The sequence below is a fragment of the Arvicanthis niloticus genome, chromosome 2, assembly GCF_011762505.2.
Source record: "Arvicanthis niloticus isolate mArvNil1 chromosome 2, mArvNil1.pat.X, whole genome shotgun sequence".
Taxonomy (NCBI): Eukaryota; Metazoa; Chordata; class Mammalia; order Rodentia; family Muridae; genus Arvicanthis; species Arvicanthis niloticus.
In genome coordinates this window covers 15,582,670-15,595,804 of record NC_047659.1, presented here as the reverse complement: position 1 = coordinate 15,595,804, position 13,135 = coordinate 15,582,670, and the positions used below count along the sequence as shown (strand labels likewise).

General features: G+C 38.6%; 1 protein-coding gene and 1 pseudogene across 3 annotated transcripts in view; one reads left to right on the top strand and one right to left on the bottom strand.

Moving 5' to 3' along the window:
- Rabgap1 (RAB GTPase activating protein 1) overlaps positions 1 to 13,135 on the bottom strand; it is a 123,508-nt gene that overhangs the window by 30,809 nt on the left and 79,564 nt on the right. For all 3 annotated transcript variants that reach the window (XM_076928657.1, XM_034494778.2, XM_034494779.2), the window contains one exon: positions 2,725 to 2,838. In XM_076928657.1, the coding sequence (XP_076784772.1) occupies positions 2,725 to 2,838 (114 nt within the window). The remainder of the gene's footprint in view (positions 1 to 2,724; positions 2,839 to 13,135) is intronic.
- On the top strand, positions 1,046 to 5,594 carry LOC143441290 (uncharacterized; annotated as a pseudogene).

The following is a 13,135-nucleotide window of genomic DNA, read 5'->3' as shown; positions in this document are numbered from 1 at the left end:
TGGGAAAGATGACCTTAGTCAATCAAGGGCTGCAGAAACGGACATGAGGATCCTCATGGGTCCTGCCACTGCCAGCTGGGTGAAGGCATGTAGGGAATTCTGGATCTGGCGCTGGAGGGCTGAGAGGGACAACAATCTTCCTTGAAGTTTTAAAGGACAGAAGAAGCAATGTAGAGAGAGACTGACGTGAAGGGAATATACAGAAATTCATCACAATAATCAACTCCTCTGTATCTAAAAGCTTTCACAATAAACTTGTTTTTAAATGAACTGGAAAGACCAACTTGGTTCTATGATTCTAACACAGACTAACTGGCACCTAGGAATTTAGACCTCAAGCTAGCTAAGGCAGATTTGGGCACATCTACCCAGTATGGAGAGCTGCTGGTCTGAGAGTGAGGGCCCTCAAGAGGACAATGTAGAGCGATGGCACTGCCATCTGAGCTCTTGGGGAAAAGTCTCTATGGTAAAGCAGGCAGAAAGAAAGAGAGCAAAGTTACTGGTGAGGCTAACAGGTAGAAGGACAGCAAGGGATTGGAAGGAGACACAGAAGAATGAGGCAGAGACACTGAACACAGGGACACTTTCTGGTATAACCAAGAAGTGGGTAAAGGACCTAAGAAAATTACAACAGAATAACAGCTCTGAGTGTCTTGGAGAAATTAAAACTATAAACTCAAGAATGACTTCTCTAAAGCTTAACTGTCCTTAATAGTTCAAATCACCTAATGTGTTGTCAGGAAGCCTATCTTAAAAACTAGCTGACAGTTTTCTCTTTTTAATTCTAAGTAGAGGTTTCATCTTGAGCTTTGCCTGAACACACTACAAAAACCTGTCTTATTCTGAGAAGGAAAATATCAAAGACCAGTTCTGAAGTCAGGACAAGGCTGAAAAAGTCCAGTCCCCATCTCTCTTAGCACTGTATGTATGCTAGCTCTGATGTAGGCTACTTATACTCTATCTGTAAGAGGAGAATAAATATAATTTAAAATGAATAGGCTGTTACTTTTACAGTGTTCAGTATAGGTCTTTTTGACAGAAATGAGTATTGACCATCATTTACTTATTAAGACACAGTGCTACAAACCCACCTGCATGGGCACTGGCACTATTGTTGCCATATCCATGGGGCCAACTCGAGCACTTACAATGTGTAAAAACATTCTGTGGCTCCAAGGTGCTTTACAAACCAAATTTGAAAAATCTAAATCTGTACTATCAAGAATTACGGAGGCCCCAGTCACTGAGCCGCCCGCCAAGGGCTCAGTTGCTTCCTCCTCGATCCCCCTCGCTTCCCGACACTCTGTACCCCGCCCACCCTGCCTTCTCCCGAAGCCGCCTTCCACAGGCCATTTCCACAGAGGAAAGGGAATCGTATCATATATCCGCTATCTAGAACCTCCACTCTTTCGACCCCTTTGCTGATGCAAGTAAGGGTGATGACCTGCTTCCTGCTGGCACTGAGGATTATACCTGTATAAGAATTCAACAGAGAAACGGCAGGAAGACCCTTACAACTGTCCAAGGGATCGCTGATGATTACAATAAAAAGAAACTAGTGAAGGTGTTTAAGAAGAAATGGTACTGTAATTGAGTAGCCAGAACATGGAGAAGTAATTCAGCTACAAGGTGACCAGCGCAAGAACATATGCCTGTTCCTGACAGAGACTGGACTGGCTAAGGGCGATCAGCTGAAGGTTCATGGGTTTTAAGTGCTTGTGGCTCTCAGAAGCTTAAGTGAGGAGTTCCTTGCAATGAGTAGAATTTCCCTTCTGTTCCTGGTCACAAGTTTAAAAACCTCACAGCTTGTAATAATGTAATCATTTGGGGTCTGCTTTTAACTTGGACTAGTGTAATTCCTTCATGCCACGAACTGAGAAGAGCCATGCCCCCCCCCCCCCGAAAAAAAATAGGGAAACACAGAGAACTATATAAGGAAAGTTCATAGCCTTTGTCTTGCTAAGCTTCATATTTAGCTATATTGGCTTCAGTTAATCTGTGTTTCTTTCTGGTTATCAAACTTGTTCTCTGACAATCTCATGCATGTATATAACACACCCTTAATTATTTTCACTCCACTCCTCTCATCTCCTTCCATACCTCTGCCCTCTTAGTTCCTGTTTTCTATTTCCTTATTACATTTAAAAACACTAACTGGCTAAGAACAATCTTCAACATAACATGACCTACAGGAATACAGGTACTTGCAGGGTCCAGAGGCACTGGATTCTGTGGTGCTAGAGATCATAGAGTCGAAAGGCGCTAGGTGTGCCTGCTGGAAACCACACTCAGGTCCCCTGAAGAGCAGTGCGTGCTGTTGCATCATTTCTCCAGCCTCAGTACTTCTGATTTTTGATGAGTCTAAAATTGTTATCTTTGGCTTTCAGATCCTCTCTTTTGCTGTCTTTCTTTTCCAATTATAAACATCAAATACAAATTATACTTTGTAGATAGCATGGTGAAATGCATCTGTTCTCCCATGATTTGGGAACTGGAGACAAGAGCAACACAAACTTAAGACCAGCCTCTGGTACTGAGACTGAAGACAGTCTAGTCAAAATGAAGCTCTGTTTCAAAAAAAAAAAAAAAAAAAAGAAAAGTATTCCAAACAAAAAACCCTCAAACAAGTTCCCAAATTATAGTTTGTAGTTTGTCTTTTATATAATTTCAAAGAAGCAGAACCGCCATTTAAAACCAATACTTTTACATTTTAATAGGAAATACCTTGCATATTTTATATAAGGAATCTTGTCCATCTCCTCCTGTGTCCTTGAAGTAGTCATGAGCTGGAAATGTGCGGTTAATATCTCTGGTGATAGCACTGTCTTGGGGAGACTCCTGTACAAACAGAGGGAGAGGGGAAGGGGAACATTAATAAGACAAATATCTATTTGGATCTGTATAAAAGGGGCCCATTATTTATGTACTTCAAGTGCTATAACACATACTCATGCCTGTACTTTTACTACCTTTCCAGGGGGGTAATCACTTAAGTAAGAGTAATAAGAGTGGACAAGGTGGAAGAAAAGTCTCATTTCATTGTACATACCTGATGCTGTATTCCTTATGCATTGCAAACAAATGAGGCTAATGACCTTTCTACTGCATAAAGGAAAATGAGCCTGCTAAAAATGTTTTCCACAAAACAAACAAACAAAAACAAAACAAAACAAAACAAAAAAACCCATTAAGTTTACCACAAAAGGAGGCAACGTGCAATGCTTAATCTACTGACACAAAGCTCACATGCCCATTATCAAATGGAAAAGCTAAGCCCCTAACCAGAGTCTCTATGAGACAAATGGCACAAAAATGCAGAAGACCAAAAAAATGGCCCAGAGTTCAAATGGCCTATGAGAAACTTCCCAGTTCTTCTTCCAGACGAGAAAAATGGTCTCTGAATCAACAAAAGTGAACAGGTGTCAATAATGCTTGCAGTTGTCCATGAGGCATACCAGCACTCTGATAGGTCTGACTCCCTAACAGTTTTCATCCAACTACTGCCATTAATCATGGGAACAGACAATGAAAGCTCACATGGCAAATTTCTGAAGCCTGCAAAGAATGATAACAAACTAGAGTCCCATGAGAACCACTGGCTTAAAATACTTGGTCTTGCAAAATATGCTGAAGAACTTGGAACTAATTCATTTGGTTTGCTGTAGGCCAACCCATATGAACCCACCCACCAAAATTCTAATGATGAATTTAATAAGTTCTTGTCAGAATAATAACATTACAAGTCTCACAAAGTTCTGAAAACAAATCCATGTCCTTCACAATGTGACCAGAGAGATTTGTGTAATGATTTTAAATTCACCTAACTGCTGCTGCTGTCAACTGAAGTTTATATATGTTCAGCACAGAAACAATGTCAGACCCTGCTATAACTTGTATGTCCTTTTGAATACTTGGTCTTTCATATGAGTGTTAAAAATACTTCCTGCAGTTTACAAAAAGTCAATTATCAAGAAACTGTAAATAACTGTATCTTGTCTCTTGTATTTCAAGCAACAAAATAAGACAGTTTAAATAGCTCAGAAACTATACACTCCAGTTTGTTATACACATTAGGTTGGCTAAAATTAAAATACCAAGTGTTGGTGAAGTAATGCAACTCTTATAAATAATGACTAGGCTATACCATCATGCAATCACTTTGGTAAATTACACAGCACAGTCAGCATTTACAAGTTTACTATTTGCTAATAAAAGGAACAAGAGCTACATGAAGAAAGGAATGATTCTAAGACCAAGGCAAAAAATCCCAGAAAAGCAAGCAGCACTTTGTATTGTCAAAAAAGACAATAATAAACAAGCAAGTTTCTTTTATTACTACCACAAACCACACCAATCAACTCATAACAATAATGCTATCCATAAGACAATGCCGAAACTGAAGGGAGTCTGTCAGAAGGATACTGACAGCCAAGGAAAATGTTCCTAATGACTTAGGCCAACAAAGGGATAAAGTAATATTGAGTTATAGTCTTGGGTGTGAGAGAAATACATTATGAGTTTCTACATTTAAAAAAATGGATTAAATATGTAGGATAAAGAAACACAGGCAGGCCAATTTCAAATAACTTGTGTACATACTGTGTCCTCAAGGAAGGAGAGGTAATACTCCACTACTCAAGCATGGACACACTTCTGGAGGACTGAAATAGAGTATGGAAGGAGAGCTGGGTTCAAAGAGTAACCATGCAGGGGAGAAACCCAGAAACCTGGTCTCACAAAGACAACCAAGATCTGTATTAACAGTGGTGAGTCATTCTGCTTGCAGACACTCCTCGTGTTACAAAAATGGCTTTTACTTTATATCTTTAAAATTCATAACTTCATGAGAAAAATACCAGACAGTTTCTTGAAGGACACTGTACGAAATTATAACCACCACACAGTTTGTGTTTCTTTCATTAGTACGTGTCACTAAAGCAAAATCTAGATGCTAGGTGGCTCATTTCTAGTGATTCTTCCTTAGCTCTGTCATGATGCTTATGTGGAGGTGGACTGGGAGAAAGGTTCCGTTAAACATTTGTGGATTAAAATTTAAGGAAGTTATAGTAAGTGGTATTTCCTTGTTCCCACATCAAAACTGTTTTAGTTCAAATCACAGTGGTACTGCCCTCTGTAATTTCTCTGGGTGTCTGTTTTTATACCTTACTGTGAGAACAGGGCATCTGGGTAGCTTCTCAAGATTAATAAGGTTCTGGGAACTGGAGGAAGTGCTTTGAATACATACTCTTTGTAAACTCAAGCTGGAAAATAGAAAGCTAAGAATGGCAGGAAGAAAAAGAAAGTACCCAAACAAAGAAATTGCAGTGGAAGGTTGCCATGAGAAATAACAAGTAAGGGATTGTACTTCCCAAGTAGTTTGTTGCCCAGATTAAAAGTTCTTAAGAATAATGTTATCAGTGCCATAAAACTGTATGTAACACTTCATAAAATAGAAAAGTAGCCTACTCAAATACATTATTTATCAGGCAGGCCTCAGCTTTCTGGGTCCTGAGATTGCAGGTATGTGTCAATCATACCTTGTCCATGTCCTATCTTTAAAATGTAATTTTATGAATAAAATATATTACACTGGTTGCATAGCCTTGTTTTGTTGTTGTTTTGTGTGTGTGTGTATGTGTGTTCACGCATGTGTTTTTGTTAATATAGATAAAGCATGTGGCACAGCACACAGTATGGAAGTCAGAGGACAACTTTCTAGTCAGGTCATTCATATCTGCTATCACTGTAAACTTTGGCCTAGAGGCTCTGAGATCTGCATGCTTATTCTGCTGTCTTTACGTCCCTCTCACCTCACCACAGAAGTGGTAGGATTACACATGATTGCATTTACTTCTAAAAGCAGATCTGCGGGTCTAACTCAGGCTGTCAGGCTTGTGTGCCAATTTAAAGCCTTAGCTTTTATCTGCTAAGCTATTTCCTCAATCTGCAGCTCCTTTTTTAGAAAGTGAACTATAGTTAAAAGTGATTCTAAAATATATATTTTAGCCAGGCGGTGGTGGCGCACGCCTTTAATCCCAGCACTTGGGAGGCAGAGGCAGGTGGATTTCTGAGTTCGAGGCCAGCCTGGTCTACAGAGTGAGTTCCAGGACAGCCAGGGCTACACAGAGAAACCCTGTCTCAAAAAAAAAAAAAAAAAAAAAAAAAAAAAATTTCTTTATATAAGTTGATGGGATAAAAGCTCAAAGAGAAAAATAAAATTTAGGTGGTACTGAAGACAGACAGCTTCATTCTGTGGACTGCCCATGCATCTTCTCATTTGCAATTTTGCTGTATGTTTAGAAGCAAGGCTGACCAGCTGGGACTACAGCTCAGTGATACAGTACCTGCCTTGCTGACTGAGAGAAAAAAATAAAAAATGAAACAAAGATGTTATAATATTTGGGCAATATAAAAAAAATCTAAAATATTTTGAAGTTGAATTTCAATTGTATATATTGTATCTAATAGCTTTTCTAATTTGATGTAATTGAAAAATAAAGAAACTTTATGCCTTTCCCTAATAACATGCACTCTTCTATGCTGTGATAAACACCACGACCAAAAGCAATTTGGGGAGAAAAAGAGTTAGACATTCCAATCACAATCCATCATAGAGGGGAAGACAGGGTGGGAACCTGGAGGCAGGAGCTGAAGCAGAGCCCATCAAGGAATGCTACTCTCGGCTTGTTCATACTTAGCCTGTTTTCTTGTAGTACCCAGGACCAGTAACCAGAATCTGCACTGCCTGCAGTGAGCTGGGCCTTCCTCCATCAACTGTCAATGAAAAAAATACCCTACAGATAGATATGCCTAGAGTCTATATGGAGGCAGAGTCTCAACTGAGGTTTCCTCTTTCCAGATCACTGTAGCCTGTGTCAAGTTGACAAGAACAAACCAAAACTACTAGTATAGCAAGTATAATGCTTTTTGTGTTTGGTTGGTTGGTTGATTTTCAGACAAGGTTTCTCTTTGTAACCTGGAATTCACTCTGTAGACAAGATTGGTCTCAAACTCAGATCTGCCTGCCTCTGCCTCCTGAGTATGGACCATGTCTAAGTTTTTAAATATAAAAACAAAAGTGGTTAAAATCTCACCATGTGGTTTGTTTACATGCTATCAGGGGAGTACATGAAAAAACTAGGCATTATCTTTTTAAAAAAATCCATTTTTTTAAAAAAATTAGTATACTTGGATTGCAGAGATGGCTCAGTGGTTAAGAGCACTGGCTGATCTCAGAGTCCCTGGGCTCAATTTTCAGTACTCACAAGCATATGTAACTTCAGTTCCAGGGTAAATGATGCTCTCCTCTGGCCTTTGAAAGCACTGCATACACATGGTCCACATATTTACATGCAGATTAAAATATTCATACAAAGTTAAAAACAAATCTGTATTCTTTTTAAGTATTTTGAATTTTACTCTTTGATTTGGCCTGACTACAGGCAGATATACTTTTATTTTACTTATTTTAAAACTTTAAAATACACACAAAAAATTTATTTGATGAAAACATACATTAGAAAACATAAAATAGGGGTGGGAGGGATGGTTCAGCAGTTAAGAACACTGGCTGCTATCCAAAAGACCTAGGTTTAACTCCTAGCTCCCACAGGACAGCTCACACCTGTCTGTAACTCCAGTCCCAGGGCATCTGACAGCCTCACACAGTCATATATGCAGGCAGAACACCAATGCACATGAAATTAAAAAAAAAATACTTTTTAAAAAGTATAAAATGTAAAATCTATGTAAATGTAACTAAGAAAAATAAAAATTTTCACATAAATATATTTATGGAAATTGCCAAGAAATTAATAATACTTTAACAATAAGAACCTGCCATGTGATGGCAGTCAGAAAACACCACAGTTGAGAAGTGAACATTTTAAATTTCATTAAATCATAATTACTGAAAAGTTTTTACGCTATAATTATCTTAGTCTTCATTGTACCATCTCACTGAATTATGGTTCCAGGATGCTTTGAGACTGTTGACAGAAAGAAAGAAGGAAGTAAAGAAGTAAAGGAGAGAGCAACAGAGGGAGAGAGAAAGGGGAAGGAAGGGAGGGACAAAATGTAGCACTGGTTACAAACCTTTACATTTGTGGTGGTGGGGACACTAACTACCACACTACTGAATGTCCTCGTCAAAACTGTCTTCTAAGAATTATAAGCATTTTCTATTCCATGGAGAGTGAACCAGTGTCTATTATCTTTTCAATATCAAAACACGAATCCTAGAAATAAACATTAATAATAACCTCATTTAATAACAATACAAAACTAGTAAACAAAACAAACACCTCCATGACTGATCTGAGCTTTCAAGAACTCAATACGCACATTACATATCTGTGCAAATACAAGATTACTGGTCCCTCATGGCTCTCACACTTGCTCTTCAAGTCCTTACTTGCTTTTTAACTAGGAACCATGGGATTTCTGTCCTATAGTGCTGTTCTTTCATACCATTGCAAGAGAAGAGATTTGGGTAGTAAACAAAGTTGTTGGGATTTTCATAGAAAATAAATTTGTTAGTAGAGATTGCTTTTCACATATATTACGAGAACTGCTTCCAGAGGGAGGTTGGGGGTGGGGGCATGATGACAATAAAACTACCACCAATTGAAAGTTAACAGCACAATTTAAAAACTGAGCCAAAGAGAGGGAAACTGATCTACACATATTTAAATATATGAAATACTATAAAGGCACTCAGTAGTTAATGTTTTAAAGGTTTCCCTTCAAAAGCTCAATTACATAAAACACAGAGCCCAGAAATCCATTTCCATAACAATAGAACATATAGGTAACTGGAGGTACTAAAATTAGGCCACGTGTGGATCCTGGAGTTGTTCTACAAAGACAACAGTACAATGGATGGGACTTAAACTCTGTAGTAGGCAGCTTTGTTTCTGTGTGTGCCTCTGTTGTTTTGATGTAGTTTTCACAACCTGGGCAGTACACTTACCTCAGCTAGATCCTGCAGTATTTCTAACCATCTGATTATAAGCCTAACCTATGTGCCTGGGTTTATAAGAAGAAACACTATGTGGAAGAAAGTGGGTGGGACAAGGCCTAGTACATCAGTGCTAACCCTTCCCACCAGATTTGAGATAGACATTATTGGCAGAGAAACCAAAAGAAAAAATGTGTTTGGCATGTTGGGTTGTTTGGGACTTATGCCTGGTCTGGAGAAAAGAAAGAGGTCTGTAATCAGACAGGAAGCAATTCAGAAATCTACTCTATGCTACCAATATCATACTTCATTACAATCAGACTAATATATAAGGAAGAGAAGACAGAGACACTGACACTTCAAATACAAATGATAGAGTAATATTTTTTCTTTTAACCTATGAATCATACTGATCTAAACACTGTAGTACTCAAGAAGAAATATTTGTGCTGGTTAGATTATTTTGTTTTAAACCTGTCCTCAAGGTAGAGATCCACTTCAGATTTTCTATTATTGTCTCATTTAGTGAGTTCTTCCTTTTCAAGACAAACAATTACAGTAAACTTCAAATGCCTCTGCCTCTTCATTCCCATTCCTAACATCCAATAAAGCAAACAACTCTCCCAGACATGGAACATAAAATACAACCATGTAATGTGACCAGAGTATTAACTATAAAAACTACGCTCAGCAAGCCTGTTATGGAACTATCTGCTCAAGAAGCACTTTTAATATATACGTATAGTTAAAACTGCACCAACTGGATAAATATGTAAGCATTATCCAGACAATATGGATCTGTCTATGATAGACAATGTAGGAGGAAAGTGGCTGACTTCAGAAAAGACAGCTCTGTATTTAATAAAATAATGGACCACTGTCACATTGTTTCAAACCAAATATGGCATTATAATGCCTTTCTAAAAATAAGTCTAAGTCCCATGTGACATGTAGCCCTTTAGCTATGTCCATTTCCTTTTAGGGCTCAAGTTTCCCACAGGAAAACTGGCCAATGTTTGGCAGAACTGCCTGAAATCATGTATAGATAAGGCATAAATGCTAACAGTGTGGTCAACCTTTTCCTGCTTGGCTATTGTTGATTCTCCTGCATAGCAACACATCTGGAAGGCCCAAGGACCAGGCATTCTAAAAACTATTACTGACAAAAGTGAACAGGCAGAGAATCATTCTGAGTAAAAACATGGTGGTGTTGGTAAGGGTGGCAAGTTATGAGTTAAATCAGAAGGCACAAAATTATGTGCAAAGTCATATTGTAAACAAATGTTTTTGGTAACTAAGTACTTTAGAACACATTTCAATTTCATTTCTATCACCAAATAAACTGCACATCAAATAAGTACTCTCCTAGTAAGGTTAAAGCGTAGTATTACTGTATTATTGTTGGATGTATATGCTTAAAATTTTACAGAGCTTCCCATGTTAAGAACAAAAGGCCCTGGTATGGTGCTGTCAAGTTGAACTCCAGTACTCAGGAGTTAAAGGGCTTGCGTGGTCTATGCAGTGACTCTCAGGTAAGCTAGGGAGTTAGAGTTGGAAAGTGAGACCCCATCTCAGTCAGTCAGCCAACTATCACCACCAACAAAGTAACTAAAAAACTTGCTGCCAAGCCTGATGCCAGTTCAATTCTTAGAGTCCACACAGTAGAAAAGGAGAACTGGCTCCTCCAGCTGCTCTCTGACCTCTATACTCCTGCCACTCCCCACAAATGCTCACAACATAAATAAAAACAGTTATCATACAGTGCATAGTACATTATACAAAACCAAAGTCAATTCTTATATTCCTCAAGTTATATTTTTATATAACCTAATCCATTCAATTAGAATTACTAAAATGGTTTTCTTTTAAACATTCAATACTCAACTTTATTTCAAAAAGCTCATTTCTTCTGGAAATAATGTCTTAAGTCAGAGATTTCAGAGTGCAGCCAAAGCTTTGCAGCTGTGAAGCAGCTGTAGTCTTTGAGATGGATGTTGACAGAACAACTCCAAATTTCTAGACAGTATTCAGAATTCAGGAAGAGGTCTGCATTTTTGATGAAAAAAATTAATCTTGAAAGAATTGTCAAGAGACAACTATTTAAATATTCAAAGGCTACCTTGTTCCATCACTAATATATCTAAAGCTACTCACCATGCAAGGAGCTTGGCTAGGCAGGCTTGTTGTAATCGCTGGGACCCATGTGGCTCTGCTTCCTGACTCTGGGGTTACAGATGCAGTATGAGTCCCAGACTTTCTGTGGTGCTGGGGACCCACACCCATGTCCTCATGCTTGTGCAGTAAGCACTTTACTCATCAAACCATGTATCTCACTAGCCCCCAAACTCATTTTAAAAATATTTTTAAAAATGAGACCTGCTTATACATGTCGCCCTCGAGCCTCCTTAGCTCTAACTATAAGCCTCAGAATTTCCCAGTGAAGTCCATCTACACAGTGAATGGACAAGCCAGTGTTTCCTAACAGGCAGCATTAGCCCTAATGCAGTGTGTAGACGCAAGAAGAAACACCTAAGGCCTCAGTGCAGAATGTCTGCACATCACCAGGAGAAGACTTCAGGGATATGAGTATGTGCTGTTTCTAGCAATAAGTCTATCGTTGCAAGACAAGAATCATGGTAATTTACGAAAGGATAATCCTTTATTTTTATTTTTAACCTGCAAAGGGTTTTCTCACATCATACATTGTTTGGTAAATTACAGATAAATGTACTAGGGTCTTACTGACCTTTGTGTTTCCTTAATCTTGCCCAGCTGGATACTCTCTACATCAACATTATGTCTGGAGGGAATAGAGTAAGGAGGGCAGAAGAGTGTAGACCTACAGAAAAACCCACTTGATACACAGCTCTGCCACCCACACATTCCAGGCAACATTTTATATTCTGTCACCACCTCTATCTATCCCAGCTCAGGAAACATATCTATCCCTACACAGACATCTGTTTTAATGCATTACTTCTCATGATATGCTTTTCAATAGCTGTTGTCTCTCAATGAAAATTAAACATTAAAAACCTGGAGGGAGCCACACAAAGAACATATCATAGTAGGTTAGGAACCAAAAGGCCTTATGGTTCTAACACGCCCCCACCCCAATTCCCACGGGAACAAACTGACCTTGCCAGTCCTTCTGGGAGAAGGATGTACGGTGAGTAACAGGAAACTGCTCCCTAATGGCTACAGGTAAGGTGGTACTAGACACACACACTTCCTATAAACCAGCAGCTACTTATCTCCTCTCTAACTTCACTTCTGCTAAACCTCACTGCCTTTTGCTGAACACAGTTTATATTATATTCTTCATTACAAACAACCCTCCCTTATAGGTCAGAGGACAAAGTTTACAATCACACATGCACACGCACGCTCATGTTCCTCAAAGGTAATCCTCCTTTTTACAGTTGGTTGTCTTCCTTAACTCTGAATGGATGCTTAACTGCTGTTTTGTTGGCTCTTCTGTTTTTGACATTTCCTATAGACTTCTATGGTATGGGAGAAGATACTGCGGCTCTGTCCACTCACAGGTCCACATCCACAATTCTTTCTCCCTAATTCTCAATAGTTTTGCTACCAATTTTGGCTAAGTCAATATAATTTATAATGAGTCAGAGTATATTTATAATTCTACTCCTTTACCTTTCTTTTTTTTTTCTTTTCATAAACTGTCCTATTTTCCTTTCTCCTGGTTTTCTGTGTTTCTAAGTATACTATGCAAATATCAGTGTATAATTCAAAGTCTGAAAGAGTCTTAAACCCAGGTGTATATACCTCAGTGATAATGTATAGTTTTGTCATTGATGACACATAGCTCAGTAATAATGTATAGCTCTCTTTAGAATGTCTGAGGCTCCCTTGTATCCACAATGCTACAGATAAACCAACTCCAACATCCACTCCTTAAGAACAGGCCTCCAGCTGATAGGCCTTTTTCCAGCTTATTTTTCACCAGGTACTATCTAATTCACCTCAACAGCCTCTTCCCCAAGGTTTTCCCTTTTTGTGGGAATTTTTCCTCCCTGGACACATTTTCCTAGATTTTACATATTTCTCCTTTCTCATTCTGAGGAAATACATTTTTCAGCAACTCTCTAAGAATGTATGCAAGGCTGGTGAATATATTCAAATACAACACATGTCATAAAGTGGGTTTATTTT